Source organism: Camarhynchus parvulus, chromosome 3 (genome assembly GCF_901933205.1).
Source record: "Camarhynchus parvulus chromosome 3, STF_HiC, whole genome shotgun sequence".
NCBI classification, from domain to species: Eukaryota; Metazoa; Chordata; class Aves; order Passeriformes; family Thraupidae; genus Camarhynchus; species Camarhynchus parvulus.
Window position 1 is genome coordinate 5568698 of NC_044573.1, and position 15409 is coordinate 5584106.

At 46.3% G+C, this 15409-nt stretch overlaps 1 protein-coding gene across 1 annotated transcript in view; it reads right to left on the reverse strand.

Moving 5' to 3' along the window:
* The window catches only part of ACSS1 (acyl-CoA synthetase short chain family member 1), a 32762-nt gene that overhangs the window by 13036 nt on the left and 4317 nt on the right, over nt 1-15409 (reverse strand). The window contains exons 3-8 of the mRNA XM_030946384.1: nt 6986-7185; nt 5877-6052; nt 3804-3956; nt 2002-2149; nt 1575-1712; nt 897-989 (exon numbers count right to left, since the gene is read on the reverse strand). Of these exons, the coding sequence (XP_030802244.1) occupies nt 897-989; nt 1575-1712; nt 2002-2149; nt 3804-3956; nt 5877-6052; nt 6986-7185 (908 nt within the window). The remainder of the gene's footprint in view (nt 1-896; nt 990-1574; nt 1713-2001; nt 2150-3803; nt 3957-5876; nt 6053-6985; nt 7186-15409) is intronic.

Genomic DNA, 15409 nt, shown 5'->3' on the forward strand with positions numbered 1-15409 from the left:
GAAGGAGCCAGGAAGGAGCTGCAGGGCTCCTTCGAGCAGAGGGCCCCACCAGGCAGTACAACCCCACTCTGGGTACAGCACGTGGCCTCTCCCTGCTGCTGGCCAGGGAGGCCAGGAGGAAGAGGCCAGCTCTGCTCCAGCTGGACTGGAGACAGCAGTCACTGTGTCCAGCAGCTTGTACACAGCAAAAAAACCTCAACTGCTGCACACAGCTGGGCCAAGCATGTTGCCAATACACGAGGGCATCCTTTCTGAGGCATCAGAGCTCCAGGGCCAATGCAGCTACAGAACATCAATTCAATCATGGGAGAAGGTGCCCATCTTCAGCAGCCCTGCTGGGTGATGGCCACTGTGCTCCAGCCCCGTGGTGGGCAGCCAGCAAGTCTCCACTCACTCCTCTCCAATCTGCCAGAGCAGTTGCACCAGGTCCCTTTGACTACACAGCTGAGTTTTCCATCCTGCCCTGATCATTCCCAGAAAGGAGAACAAAGCACACCTAAGCATAGATTGTGGCCATGTGGTGCTTTCAGTGCTTTTGCATGATAACACCATAACAAGGTTAGTACAGTTGATAAACTGAAAATTAGTTTTGCAATTCAAGTTAACTATTGCCAGCTTTGCCCAGAAATTCAATCTCTGCCTCATAATTCTAGCAGCAACTGGCATTTTCCAGCACTCAAAATATCAAAGAACGTTTAGAGGAAAACAAAAAAACCAACACTGCTATTGCTGTTACATGTTGTTATGTGCAGAAACTCCCCAGTGACTCTCCAAAGCTTATCCAAATGCCAGGAGGGTTTTTTTGACAGACTTGTTGGACCAAATTGATATGTGTTGATCCCTCTCTCCCCACCAGCAGCCTGTCACTGGTCAGGGTCCCCTGTGCTGCCTCTTACCTGTCTGCCACCACGTGTCCACGAGGGTACAGCGCCCTTCTCCCACCACCTGGTAGAACCACTGCCAAGCTTCCTTGTTGATGGGCTCTCCCACTAGAGCAAAACAAGAAAGAAAACAACCTGAGACCCAGGAGACTGCAGGCAGTTCATTCTCCCTCTTGGTGCACAACAAGCTGAACACAAGATCTCCAAGCAGAACGCTCACCACACTTTTCCTGGGGTGCACAAAGGACTGCGATGCACTCATGTAACTGAGGACTGACTTTTTCCAGAAGGACCAAAAGGCAAGAAATGAACATCACTGAAAGTAACTAATCCATGTGCGTCATGTAATAAGAACCTCCAGAATAGAAAATAATGCAGGAAAATGCTGCTTGGGTCACCTATGCCAGTAAAATTCAAAGTGATGCCCTTTAACATTAGATAAATCTTTTTATCCAAGAATGTGATCCTGCAAAATAATCCAGGAAACAGGCAATCATCCAAAAGTTCAATGGACCCAAAATGTGATTTTGCTGCTTCTTCTGCTGAGAAAATATTTGAAAAGCCAGACATAGAGCCTGCTTTATCATCTTTTTTCTAACCTCATTCCATGTGATCAGCTGAGCTCCTCTTGGCATCTTCATTTCACCAGCTAGGCCCTTTGTCTTTTTCAGATGAAGATTTCATGTCCCTTACCTGAACCCAAAACCCTCAAGGAAGATCTGTCATATTTCTTCACCCACTCTTCTCCATAATTCAGCAGCAGGCGTATCGCCGTAGGTGCACCGTAGAACTGATTAATCTTCAACCTTTGCACCACTTCCCAGTAACGACCTGCAAACCACAAACTGGCTTTTTACCTTCCTTCCAGCACTGACACACTGCTGCAAACACTCAGCTGAAAGGTTAACAGCCAAAGCTGGAGCTGTTACTACTGTGAGTACACAGCAAAAGCAATGACAGCTTCTTTTTTCCTACCCTGGATTCACAGATGTTCCTGAGTGTTGCACACACATGATCCAAAGCAATGGAGCTTACCTCTCCTGAGCAGGCAGGTCACCCTGGACAGGTCTCTAAACCTGTTTAACATATCTAGCCAAACCTTTTCCCACCACTTCCTCACCTGGGTCAGGGTACACTGGAGTGCTTTCAAACAGGACAGAGGTGGCTCCATTGCAGAGTGGTCCATACACAACATAGCTGTGTCCTGTGATCCAGCCAATGTCGGCCACACAGCCAAAAACATCGCCTTGCTGGTAGTCAAACACATACTGCAAAGATAAATGTAAGGGCAGCTGATTTCCTGCTGGAGGTGCTCAAAGCAGAGGTGCTGGACTGGGCATCCAGCTGGGAGCAGGAGAGTGCACGGGGCAAGTGGGCCATGGCCACACAAAGACCAGCCCGAGGTGAGGAAGTGAATCAGAGGGACCAGCACCAGGGCTGCCAGGCTCCTGGCACGTTTGCAAACACACAGGAAGCACAGCTGCACCAGCAGCTGCTCAGCTGGAGCAACAAAGCTCCAACCAAAGCTCAGAGCCTTGGATACCTAAGGATGCCTGCTCCAGGTGCTCCACATGGTAGAGCTGATTCTGAGTTGCAGGGAAACTGCAGACCACAGAGTCTCAGACCTTTCACCAATATCAACAGATTTCCAGGAGAGATATGGAGAGATCTGGATCACCTACCTGGACATAGGTCCCCATAAGACATTTACTGAGAAATATCTCAGCTTCTCTATATGAGAGCATCACTTTCCAGATGCTACCCTCTCCTTGCTCATCAAATTTAAGATAAAGATCTTGGAGAACTCATTATCTTCTCTTGGATATGGCAAATGCTTCCCACTGAAAATCTAACTCCTCTACCATATGGTGAAGAGGTCCTGACTCATAAGGAGTCAGGTTTATGGATCAGAACTAAAAAAAACCCCCATGAGTGTGTGACAAGAGTGTCACATGTGAGTGCAAAGACCACAAAGATCACACAGGTCAGCTGATCTCTCTATCTAGAAAGGACAATTATCATCTTACTTTTCCATGTGCCTTTCCCTCTCATGCACTCTGCAGGTGGAGAAAATGCACCAAGGTGCAGATCTACCTTCTGGATTAAGAAAGAGATGCTTTGGTGTTTATGCTGTCACTTAGAAAAGCTGATGTAAAAAAAATGCCCTTCATGCAGAGAAGTGTGACACTTGAACATTCAAATCTTCTAAAAATTCAACCATGTCAGCCTAAAGACAGAAAACCTTCACATGAATTGCGTGTGATTACAAACAGGGTGATACCACTAAAACCAGATGGGGATCTTTCACCACAGTCCTCTCCTCATTTCACTGTTACCTTTTAATTTGCAGACCTCATACCAGAAGCCTCAAGAAGCAGTGCCTCTTTCCATTTTCATGAGAAAAGAGGTTAAAACTTTTTTCCTAGATCACCCAGAAAAGCAGAACAGAAGTGCAACCACTAGAGGAGAAATACAATTTTTGTTCTTCAGAGAACAAGTACTATGTGAAGAGGCTGATTTAAGTGTCCAGATCCTCTCTGAAATAAATAAAAAAGTGCAGCATCCCAATTCAAAATACTACAATAATATCCACATTACCAATGCCAGTAAGATTCTTTCCAGAATCTCCTCAGCTGCAAGTTTTGGGCAGCCAACATCGGCTCATTTTAAATGTAAGAGCAGCACATTTCCTTGCCATTTCCTTGCTTTCATAATTCTGTGTTCAGGTTTGCATAGTATCATATTCCTCAGAACAAATCCTGGAGATTAATTACACAGCTCAGATGTTTTCCAGCTTGTTTACAACCAATAAGCCAACAGGGCAGCAAGCAGAGAATACAGCACTCCTCCCTGATCCAGGTCTCCCTTGTCAGCACTGATAAAAGGTAAGCGAACCTTTCTCAGAGGAGGCAGCTGAGTTACCTTGTGTGTGAGAGCAGCGTACAGCAGGTATCCAGCCTGGGTGTGAACAATTCCTTTGGGTTTCCCAGTGCTGCCTGAGGTGTACAGCATGAAGAGCACATCTTCACTGTCCATGCTCTCTGGAATGCAGGTGGAATCTGCCTTGGTCATCTCCTGAGAAAGAAAACGTGGTAATAATGGAAAGACTGGTTATATGGAGCCAAGCATCACTCCCTCTGTAAGCAAGGCCACAGCATCCAGAGACAAGAGCCACCACTGCTGTTGCCCCTCACAAATGTCCATGGATATATCATAGCTTAAATGGGCTCACCTGGTGGAAAGGTTCCTAGCACAGCATCTAACATTTCCACCAGTACCTCTGCTGGCCAGAGAAGTCAAGGAGAACTGGCCAGATAAAATAACATTTCTGGGGAAAAAAATGGTAAGTCATAGCTGCTTACATTTCAAGCCTTTGCAAGCTGCTGGTAGAAATCCAAAATGTGACTGCAAAAACTTGACAGCAGCAGCAAGGCTGGCTGGGTACTGCTTAGTACTTTCCTTTTCCTGTAAAAACTGCAGTGCTACAGTTAAACTGTGTGTTCAGCTCCCTTTCCTGGCCCCAGCAGTGGATGACTGCCTTGTCCATCCTCAAATTCAAATATTTCTACCCAGAAGAAGAGTGCTTTACTCTCCTGCCTCTGTCACTCTCTTCATACTCCCCTGTTTGGCCAGCTGGGTGAGATCCTCTCCTCACCCCCACAGTCAGAACCCCGGGAGGGAAGGATGCAATGCCCTGCTGGGTCAGAGCCTCTCTTAAGCTCTGTCCTGTCCTGATGAATAATTCCTGCAGGAATTATTAGGTGGCCCCTTGGAGGAATTTCCTGGTACTGCCTTTTTATGAGAATACACTGTAAACACACTGTATTTACAAGTGAACATTACCATCAGTAGGTCCACTTGTTTAAAAGTGTCTGACAAACAAAGCTTAATAAAATAGGCAGAGTTCACAAAATGTAATTCTTAGTCCCTAAGTTACAGCACTGTTGCTCATCTCAGGTATTTCTCATGACATTTCAGCACTGCCAATTCAGGTTGACAGTTTTTGAAACAAAGATGGAATGCTCATATGCTCCATTACAACATGACCTTAAATTTTGCAGTAAGCCATTGCACAAGAGCTGGAAAGTACAGCTGCTGTAAAGATCAGCAAGGACAGTTAACACAAATAACTTGTTAATTCTTGTTTTGTTTCAGATCCCAAAACTGACAATGGCATGAGCTCAGCTCTTGGATCACTAAAGTACCTCAGGCTGTTTGCAGACCAAGGAAAATAATCAGAACATCCTTTGTGGAGTAAGGAGTAAGACAATTTCTGAGTAAAACTTCTCTTCTCTGTTTAACTTACACTAGTACTTCTTCCTATCTCATGTGACCAGCACAGAGACTCTTGAGCAATTATCTTGCCAGCAGATTAGCTTTTTCCAGGCATTATTAGCATGAGTAGTTCCTGTTTACTGCTGCCAGCAAACTGATAAAGCTACTTCTGCATTAGGCTGGAATCCCATGTGTGGCAGCTAAACACATAAAAACAACTGCTGTTTTCTTCCCCAGGAAGCACAGGCTCTAAATATTTCCAAGCCATCACTGTTCTACCACCATGGGACAACCACAACACTGTTCATGGCTGGATGAAGCCTCTCTAGGAACTTCATTATCTCTGCACTGCCTTTCAGCAGGGTCCAGTCTGAGTGCACATGCAATCCATTAACACAGTGTCTGAACACAGCAAAATAACAACAGCCACGATGGTCTCCATGGCCTCTGGGTCTCAGGAAGCACTCCTTAAATCTCACCACTGTTTGCAAGACTTCTGAAATGGAGCAACATAACCCCTGCCCATGCTGAGATAAACCAGACATAGATTGAGCTGCTTGGACTCACAATCCTAGCAGACTGTAAATACAGGCAGTCCATTTGAGGATGAAGATCCAGATGCTGTAAGGAGCAGAACTCAGGTCCCAGAAGCACTTATGGAGAGAAAGATTATCCTGGCCAGCACTCAGACCTAAAAGGAGTTATCCAACAAGAACATACCTCTTCAAGGGGAATATCTCGGTCGCCCATGTGGACTTTGTTATCTGTCCTCTGAGCCACAAACACATGTTTGATGCTTGGACAGTTCTTCACAGCTTCATCCACAGTTGCCTTCAGCTCTATGGTTCGGCCTCCCCTGACTCCCTGGTTGTATGTGATAACTGCTTTGCATCCAGCTAAAAAGAGAAGGAGTTAGCAGACATGCCAGCCTGTCCTCCAGGCTGTGTGCACACCCAACTTTCAATGCTTTGGGGGTGGTGTATAGGACAACACGTGTGACAAACACTCAGAACTGCTGTCAGTCACAACCAGTCAGTGTCACTGATGAAAGCACTTTAAAACCTGAGACACACAGAGATTTCCCAACATCCAGCCTCAGTGCAGTTTAAACCATCCATCCCTGCCTTGCAAAGCTGGCGTGCAGAACAGCTTCTTCCCAGCTCCCTGGGTGAGGGATAACTAAAACATGCACTTGCTCTCTGCAGATCAACTCCACTGGAAAGAAGAAAAGAACATGACAATTTCTGTAAAGCCCATTCCCTCACACTAGCCACGAAGAAACTGATGTGACTGCTAGGATGTGAGCCACTGGCTATTTCCCTCCTCTGTTGCTATTTTTAGCATCACTTTTTACCTCATCACAATCTACGAGTACTTTGGGGCTGAGAACAGCTCAGTCTGCTGGTAGAAGCGCTCACAGAGCAGGGGCAGGCTGCCAACACTTCCAGCACTGTACATAAATCACAGGATCCCAGTTGAGAATGCAGAATTAGTTCTGTCCAAGAGTATCAAAGAAACACTGCAATTATACTGCAAAACAACAAATCAGGCCCTATCCCTAAGCTCTGGTTCTCCTGCCAGTTTCACTGCTGTCAAGCAATAACCCAGAGTACACTGAATGTTAAGAGTTTATTAAGTATTCTAAGGCCAGAGGACACTGCACGTGTCGCTCAGGACAAGGCTCCTCACTGCACTCTGCAGGGGAGGGTGAACTGCCCTGCCAGGCGAGAATGAACCAAGGAAACTCCTTCTGCCAAGAAAGCACAGGGCTGGGACGTGCCTTGGAGCACTGAGACAGAGTGTTTGTTGCCCAGGCTGCATCTACTCACAGTCCATGATTCTCCCAGCCAAGGACTCGGCGCTGAATCCAGCGAAGACCACGGTGTGAACAGCACCGATCCTGGCACAGGCCAGCATGGCAGCCACTGACAGGGGGGACACAGACATATAGATGGCCACCCTGTCCCCTTTCTGGATCCCGTATTTCTTCAGGGTGTTGGCAAGGCGGCAAGTCAGATCCTGAAGTTCCCTGTGGCACAGAAGGAACGCTGTCATGCGGCTGCACAGCCTGATTGACACGGGGCGAGCAAGGAAAAGAGGAACTGGGGCAGAGTGAGGCTTCGTGGTCACCTCTGCACCTCATCTCAGCAGCACAGGGCATCTTAAAGAAGGGTGGCCTGGGGCAGGCTGGTGGCCAGGCTGCTCCTGCCACTGTGGAGAGGAGAAGAAAGGGCAGAGTGGTGCTTGATGCAGAAGGACTGGGAGAGAGCTGCAGGCACTGTGCAGAGCTGCCGGGCTGTAATGTGGCCACAGCAGGCAGCAAGCCAGGTGCTGCCACGCTGCCTCCATGTGAAAAATGCATGCATTTTATGATTGGCTTTTCACAAATATTAAAATGAATATTACATGTGTTGTGTTAGAAAGTAATGCTGTATTAATTCTCTTAAGTACTGTGTTAAATATAGTTTTAGGTTATAAAAATTGTTAAAATAGAAACTATGCTATGTAGGATACTTTTTTTAAAGAAAGGACTCGCAGTGACATAGCAGCCACAGGACACCTAAATCTTTCAGAGAAAAAGAATTTATTGCCCTCTTAGCAGAAGAAACCAACTTCTTCCTGCCTCGAAGGCGCTGTTCAGATTTGGAGGAAGACGTTGAAGATGACCAGACAGAATCCTGTGTTTGAATGGAATTTATGCATCATGTATGAGATGTATGAATATGCAACAGGCTGTTGCTTTTAAGGGTTAATCCTTTGTTAATGTGAGTCCATTTTCAGGCTCGTGCTGCCCAGAAAAAGGTATCCGGACATCCGTAACTCTTTGTCTTTATTGCCTCATATTGCCCTAATTCAATTTGTCCAAATTGTTATTACTTTAATTGTATTACTATTTTTAATAACCATTTTATTACTATTAAACTTTTAAAATTTTAAAAACAAGTGATTGGCATTTTTCACACTCCAGAAATCAGGGTTCATTTCAGTCACTCCTGATGCCTATTTTACCCAGTCAGAAGCCAGTGGGAACACAAGTGGGATAAACAGAAGATGAAATGGAAGTGTTGTGCAAAGATTTGCCACACTGTTCAAGCTGGGCAACGGCTGGGAGTGCTCCTCAACCAGGAGCTTCTCTTTAAATTGCAAGGGTAAGCAACACGTTTGTATGCACAAAGAAAGACGGGAGAACTCTGGAGGCACTTGTATGAAGGGCAGATTCTACAAGACCCTCATCAAAGCTGGACCACCTGCAGCCCAACAGCCTTTCACAACATAGGTACTGCTGCCACTCTTGCACAGAGAAACTCAGGAACAAAGTCTCTTTTCATGGGAATCTGCTATGACATGGTGACAATAGCAAAAACTTTCCCCTGAGGAATGAAAAAGCACTTTGTGGGCAAGGGCTCGCACATTCCCTTATTCTGATGCCTGCACAGGGGATAAGACAATAAAATAAACCTGGGACCAGGATGCTGCCATGGACTGAACAGCTCTGTGTGCCTGCAGTGGGAGGGCTTTGGGAACAAGGGATACTGTGCCAGCTGAGGAGTGGTCTCATGCCAAGGGTACTGACAAGGGGCAGCAGAGCTCTCCTTGTGGTGCCAGTCATCAGCTCAGAGGAGCAGACTGGCAGAGTCTGCCAGGAATTGTCCTTTGGGTTCATGAACTCTCTGAGTAGCAAGGCCCAGAGAAGAGAGACACCTTCTACTCTCCAGCATGTTCATCATCAACCTGCCACCTGTGAACCCTTAGGGGTTCTAAGCCACACCACCAGGGACCCTCATAACTCTTAACAAAGAAATTAATTTGGAGGAGGGTTGCATTCCCTAATAAACTGTAAAGCATGAATCCTTAAGTATCCTCTTCTTCCATAACTGGCAATAGCTGCAAAAAAACCCCAATTTTCACTTGGTGGCTAAGCTGCAAATAAAATGAAAAGTTGTTTCTGGTTCATTAAACATTACTTTGTTCCCTTTTTTAAACCCTTGCAAGTTGGAAATAAAAGCTGAAGTGCTCTGCTTTGGAAATATCTTATCAAAACTATAGGATGAGAATAAGTAATTTTGGAGTGTCCATCCCTTAAACTGTCTTAAACCAAGAGAGAAGACAAGGAAAATGAGACAAATCCAAGGCACGGCACTTCATATTATTTATTCTAAGACTATTCCTGTAGCATCAAGTAAAGAATCCATTTCTGAATTTGGAGAGGTGGCCAGACATGTTCAGTGCATGTTCCCTGGCAGTAGCGGGTAACAGCTGCCCCTGCAGTGACCACAAGCCTGCAGAAAGCAGGGATGGAGTAGCTGCACCCCAGACTGAATTCTCCCCAATCCCTTGTAGTGGCAGATCAGCCTAAACTCAAAAGCACAACATTGAACCCCTCTTCCCAAGCCCCTCATGACCACGGAGGTGCACAGATTTATTATTTTGCTTTTACTGAGCTCACGAACTGAGCAACTCTGTGCAATAATGAATTTCCAGCCAACCATTGGTTTGGTGCCTCATCCTAAAAGGCCACATTTTCTGGTCTGGAATTTATCTGATGCTGCATTAAAGAAAAATTTCAATGAGGATAAATAACAAAGAGGCAAAACAAAAGGTGCTCAACTACAAAGCACATGAAGTGAAACCAGCCCCAGAGAGACAGCTGTGAGAAAGTAAAATGAAAACTTCTTATCTGCAATGGAAAATACTCAAGTGCTTTCTGAGCTGCAGCCTCTTTCTCCTATACAGAAATGCCAGAGTATCTCTGTCTAAGGTTTGTTTTTTGACCAACTCCATGATTCCTCTTGTTCTTTTTGCTTATTCAGGATTTGGTGACCACAATGGCAGAAGCTCTCATTGTTTTTTATGATTAACCCAAATTCGATATTTGCTTAATGAGCATGTGTAAGTAAGGTGATAGACAACTTGGATCAGTCTTTACCCATGGATCTATTGGCCTCTTCTTTGTGTGCTGAAATGCTGGGATAGAAAGACCTTGGAGGTCCCTCAGAGCTGCAGCACATGGAGAAATGGACACAGGTGAAGAAAAGATGAAGAACTCCAACAAGACATCCACAAATCCCTGAGCATCAAGTATGTCTTTTGGCTCCTGTGGCAGCAAGTCAGGCTTGCTCTCCAGCTCAGGAAAGGGGGTTAGCAGGAATACTGTGTCAGGAATCCTTCCCTTGACTCTTTCAAGCACATTTTGTCATTGTACAGGCAGGCAGCGTGTTACACACTGTCAGTCCTCAACCCAGACACATCCTGGGGGGGAATGAGCACTGTGCAGAGTCACTGCACCTAAACAAACTGAGCAGGAGGTGACCACAGCCATCATCACCCTCCCCATCTGCTCCTACTGCCGAGCTCGGCATTGTAGTTCCTCCATCACACAAGGCTGGAAGAGCCAAGAGTAAGTGAAACCCTCAAACCCAGCCAGTGCCCCACCCCTGCCACAGAGGCAGTGGCATGGAATGCTGGCCAGAAGGTGTGATGGTAGCATGGCACATCCACCAGCTGCATGCATTCCCTGGCAGAATTCCCAGTGCAGCCACTCAGAGCAGGGCACTGCACCCAGCAGAGGGAGGCAGGAATAACCACCAGAGAGGAACAAAGCCATGGGGCACACAGAAGGTCCTGGAGCCTCTGTGCAAGCAGAGCAGACAGCAGGAGGATCTCAGCAGAGCCACAGCAGGAGAAGGAAATGTGCTGCAAGCCAAGGGAAGTGCTCAGCCCCTCCTGACAGAGGCAAGAAACGGAGAAACCGCAGAGTCAGTTCATGGCAACAACAATCTGAGGATCCTCCGCAAAAGCAAACTATAAGAGCTGAGAGCAAATAAGAGAACAAATTGGACAGGAAAACACTGCTCCTGTGGGTAAAATGTCAGAGCAGAGAGGAGAAAGGGAGAAGCAGCAACCAGAAGGGGAGACCATTTGCTAAAGAAAAAGAGCAAGAGACCCAGTCTGTGCATTTAGAACAAAGCAAGCCAGGAAGGTGGCAGAGGCATTAATGAACACAAAGGACCAGAAAGAGACATGTGGACCTGCTGCTGGACAAATGTGGGTATCAGTGGTGTCCAACAGTGCCTATTTCTTTCTGTATGATTTAGGATTAAGGGATGTTAAGGGCTAAAACTAATAATTAACTCTTGTGTCTCTCTCTATAAGGTGTGCTTCCATTTTGTCCATAGATAAGGTTTGAGCCTGTTGTCTTCCAGACCCATCACTCACTATGCAGGCATCTCCTCAGCTACCACAGCATCACTCCTGAGCACAAGACCTACAAGGCTGGCCCTCCAACAGAGCCAGCATATCATTGCTCAGGCCAGTCCTTCTGTTTAATCTAACAGACAGCACTGCTCTCTCTGTCCTTACATCTCTGTTCAGGAACTGACAGACCATATTTTCTCTCAGATCCCTCCCCAGATACAGCTTCCAGAGCCCACTGCTCAGTGCAGTGTCTGGAGCAACTTCTGTAAAACCCATCAGCACCACGTGGCCCTTCTCTGACGCATTTCGGGAATGCTTTGCACAAACAGCCTTCCAGTAAGAAGTCTGATGTTACCTTTTGCCACAGCAAGACAGCATACAGCTTTCTAAACAAAGGAAGCCAGTTCCTTTTACATAAAAACAAAAATTGCAGCAAGACCTTTTTTGGGAAGCAGCCTTTTGCAAAATGATTCTAGACTGATTGTTAATACAGTCAGTGCCATATACAGGCTTTGACAGTACCTGGTTTAGAGCCCTAGCCCAAGCCATGTTCTCTGCTGTCATGGCACAAAAGCTGGGTTGACTATTTCTTGCAGCAATCAGTTTATTTCCTGGAACCATAGTTTGGATTAGGCTGAAACAGCTTGAAAATTCAGGCCAAGTGTCCAAACTGGGCATCAGAGCACAATTGCCCAGCCTTCCTGCAGATATCCTGAACCCAAGGCAGAGGAAACCCCTTGTAACCTTTTTCAGGTGAGAAAGTGAAAAATCCATGAGCTGTCTTGGATGGGGAAAGCTGCAGGCCTGGGCAAGATTTACTTGCAACCTCAACTTAAAAAGGCAGTTCTGGAAAAGAGTTTTGCTGCCAATGGCAAGTACCACCATGGCTTCCAGCTACAGTCTTCACTGTGATCTCTAATACAATTTCATCTATTTTAGCTCAGGCTTAGGAATCCATTGAGTTTTTAAAGGCATAGCTGTCATGTTGTTCATGAAGATGTCCAACCATTTCTCTCCCACTTACCTAGGACCCTGATTTCTGGTCCTTTAGCTTTCCTCTCTCCCTACTTTGTATTTTGCATTTTGAAGTTTCCCTCTGGCAGCAACGTTTTCTGCACCAAAATGATCACCCTTCTTTTGAGAAAGTGGACAAGTAAATCTTGCCCAGGCTTGTAGCTTTCCCCATCCAAGACAGCTCATGGATTTTTCACTTTCTCACCTGAAAAAGGTTACAAGGGGTTTCCCTTGCCTTGGGTTCAGGATATCTGCAGGAAGGCTGGGCAGTTGTGCTCTGATGCCCAGTTTGGACACTTGGCCTGAATTTTCAAGCTATTTCAGCCTAATCCAAACTATGGTTCCAGGAAATAAACTGATTGCTGCAACCCTTTTGAAAAACAGGTTAGCTAATGCATTCTGCTGCCACTTCCCACAGCTCCCATTGACAACAGCCATGGGATTCTGCAGATCCACTGGGTCACAGGTGGATAAACTGTAGAGACCATGGTAAACCAGGGAGCACCAGAGAGAATAAATAGCTCCATGTCAGACAGGGGGAGGGCTGGCATAACTTCAGCTGCTGTCTTCAACACCTCCTGTTGTTGAACTTACAGAGGCTGCAACCCAACAGCTCTGGCCACCAACTCCACCTGCTTCTGAAAGGCACAGAACCTTTAAAAACCCAGGCTCAGCAATGCACTGGGGAATTCCTCTGCAAGGTTTCTAAGGCCCTGAGCCCTGACAACATCCACAGAGCAGGACAAAACACTCCTGGTCTGGTTGGACTCTTCTGACAATAAATTCAGCTGTCAGCTCACAGCACCAAATGCTGCTAAGCCACTGCCCCACCAATGAGCTTTTGGTGGCTCAGCCTCTGGAGAGCCAGAGAGCCTCTTCAAAACTGATTTGCATGACCTGTCTCCACTTTTCTGACTGCAGCCACCAAAGCCCAAGAGGGTTGTACTCCCTGCTGTTACAAAGCAGTAAAAAAACAAGTCTCTTGCCTACTCATTCCAAACCAGAGATGATTTTGAATCTCAGCTAAATGATTTTGAAACTCAGCTAAATTTCTACTTGATAGCAATGAAACCCACAGGGAAGAAAAAGCAAAAATGGCCAGTGAACTTTTTGTTTTTTTCCTGAAAGGCTGAGTTGCATCAGCTAGAGAGACAAGACAAAACTCAGCAGTGTAAAAGATCATCACAACTGGGCTTGTAAGGGCAGCCATCATCTCCTGGTGCAAAAGGGAAATGTTTCACCAGTGGCTTTGGGCATCTTTGCCCACCAGCAGATGTTTGGATTCCTTCCCTAGCACACAGCTCTTGAACTCTGCTGCACAAATACAACTCACCTTGCTGACAAGTGTGCACAGGGATGTGAGCTGACTGACAGCACAGCCCACCAGCCCTTTGCCCACAGTGGAGGCAAATTGAGGCTTTTATTTCTGCCAAGGATGAGCTAGCTGGGACAGCACTTTCAGTGCAGCTGTGTTTTCTGCCAGTGCATGGAGGACATCCCACTGATGAGGGTTTTTCCCTTCCTCAGGGAGCAGATAGCCTGTTCCAGCCCTTTTCCTGCACATACACCTTCTTCCTTTGCAGGCTGTGATGGGAACAAGGCCAGCACTCAGCTGTTTTCTTGTCCCTGACAACTCCCCAGAGGAGAAGGCAGAGGACCAGGCCAGCAGCTGCATCTTTCCTTGTGTTGCCCAGGGCTTATCTCTGAGGAGAAGCAGCTCACAGCAGCAAGCTTTGCAAAGCAGATAATGCAGAAAACTGGTGCCTTGCAGTATGTTGCACATAAGCCGTGGACAGCTCTCTCCCAGCTGAATCCACGACCTTACTCAAAGCTGGTCCATAAGGCAGTGCCCAAATTAAAGTCTTTGTTTTCCTAGAGTGCAAAGCCCTTACCCTGAGGCTGCTGTGCCATTAACAGGGCATCTAGATCCTAAGGAAAGGGGCATCTCTCTTCTGCCAAGACATGTCCAGCATCCCTCTCATTCCCCCTTTACATTGAGGCTGATGTGCTGCAGAAGGCTCACCAAGGACCACCAGCATCCCAGCTCCTGGGCCACCTCCTTCCCTCACAGGCTTTCCCTCACAAAATTTCCAGCTCAAATAAGACTCTACTGCAAAAGGTTTTCAACTAAGCTCTGTCTCAAAGGGAAGTCAATGCCAACACACTGCGGGAAAAGCTTCCTGACGCATTTAAAACCTGTAAAAATGCAGCCCAAGGACCACAGAAAAGGCAAAATACTCATAGGGTATTGCTGTTTTTAACAAAGCTATTCCTGCCTTAATGAGATAAGCAGAGAACTGAGTGACCTGTTTTACCAGGTGGTAGGACCAAAGTCTGTTGAGAAACTCAAATGCAGTCACACCTGACCCAGAGTATCAGGCAGAAACAGAAAAATGGCTCTCAAATACAGGCAGAAGTCTGAAAATAGAGATTGCCAACACATCTTTCTCCTTCCTGGTACCAGTTACTGTATCTCTGTAAGGCTGCACAAAGAAGGGTTCAGTTTTCAGATATGGGTTACTTGTCTTCGTGTCACAGCAATCACAATTCCACAGGCTGAAAATATACTTTCTTCCAAATGCCCATCTTGGGCATGGCCAGGGGAAAAAAACCAGAAAAGCTGTCCCTTATCTCCAGAGATTGCAGATAAGATGTTCGAGTGTCTGCAGCAGCTCAGTACATTTCAAGTGTCAGCCCGAAGGGAAGGTTAGAGTCGCCTTGAATGAGGCTGTGCTGTCTGTTGGGCTGCTTCTCTTATCAGGTTGATCTGAGCACAATTGTCACCTCTTTCCTACCCCTAGTGTTCATGCCTGAGGCATAAAGAGAGAGGCAAAAGTGCACAAACCTGGGAAAACAACATGCCATACATAAACTTAAGGAGAAATCTTAGGTTCCGTCTTCATGTTTACCACCAGAATGGCAAAATGCAAAAGCACTTAGCCAAGCTACCCGGCTCATTATAACATATTTATATCATAACAGGCCTAAACACCCTGCCAAACAACAATACCAAGATTAAAACCAATGCACTCCTCTCACAGATT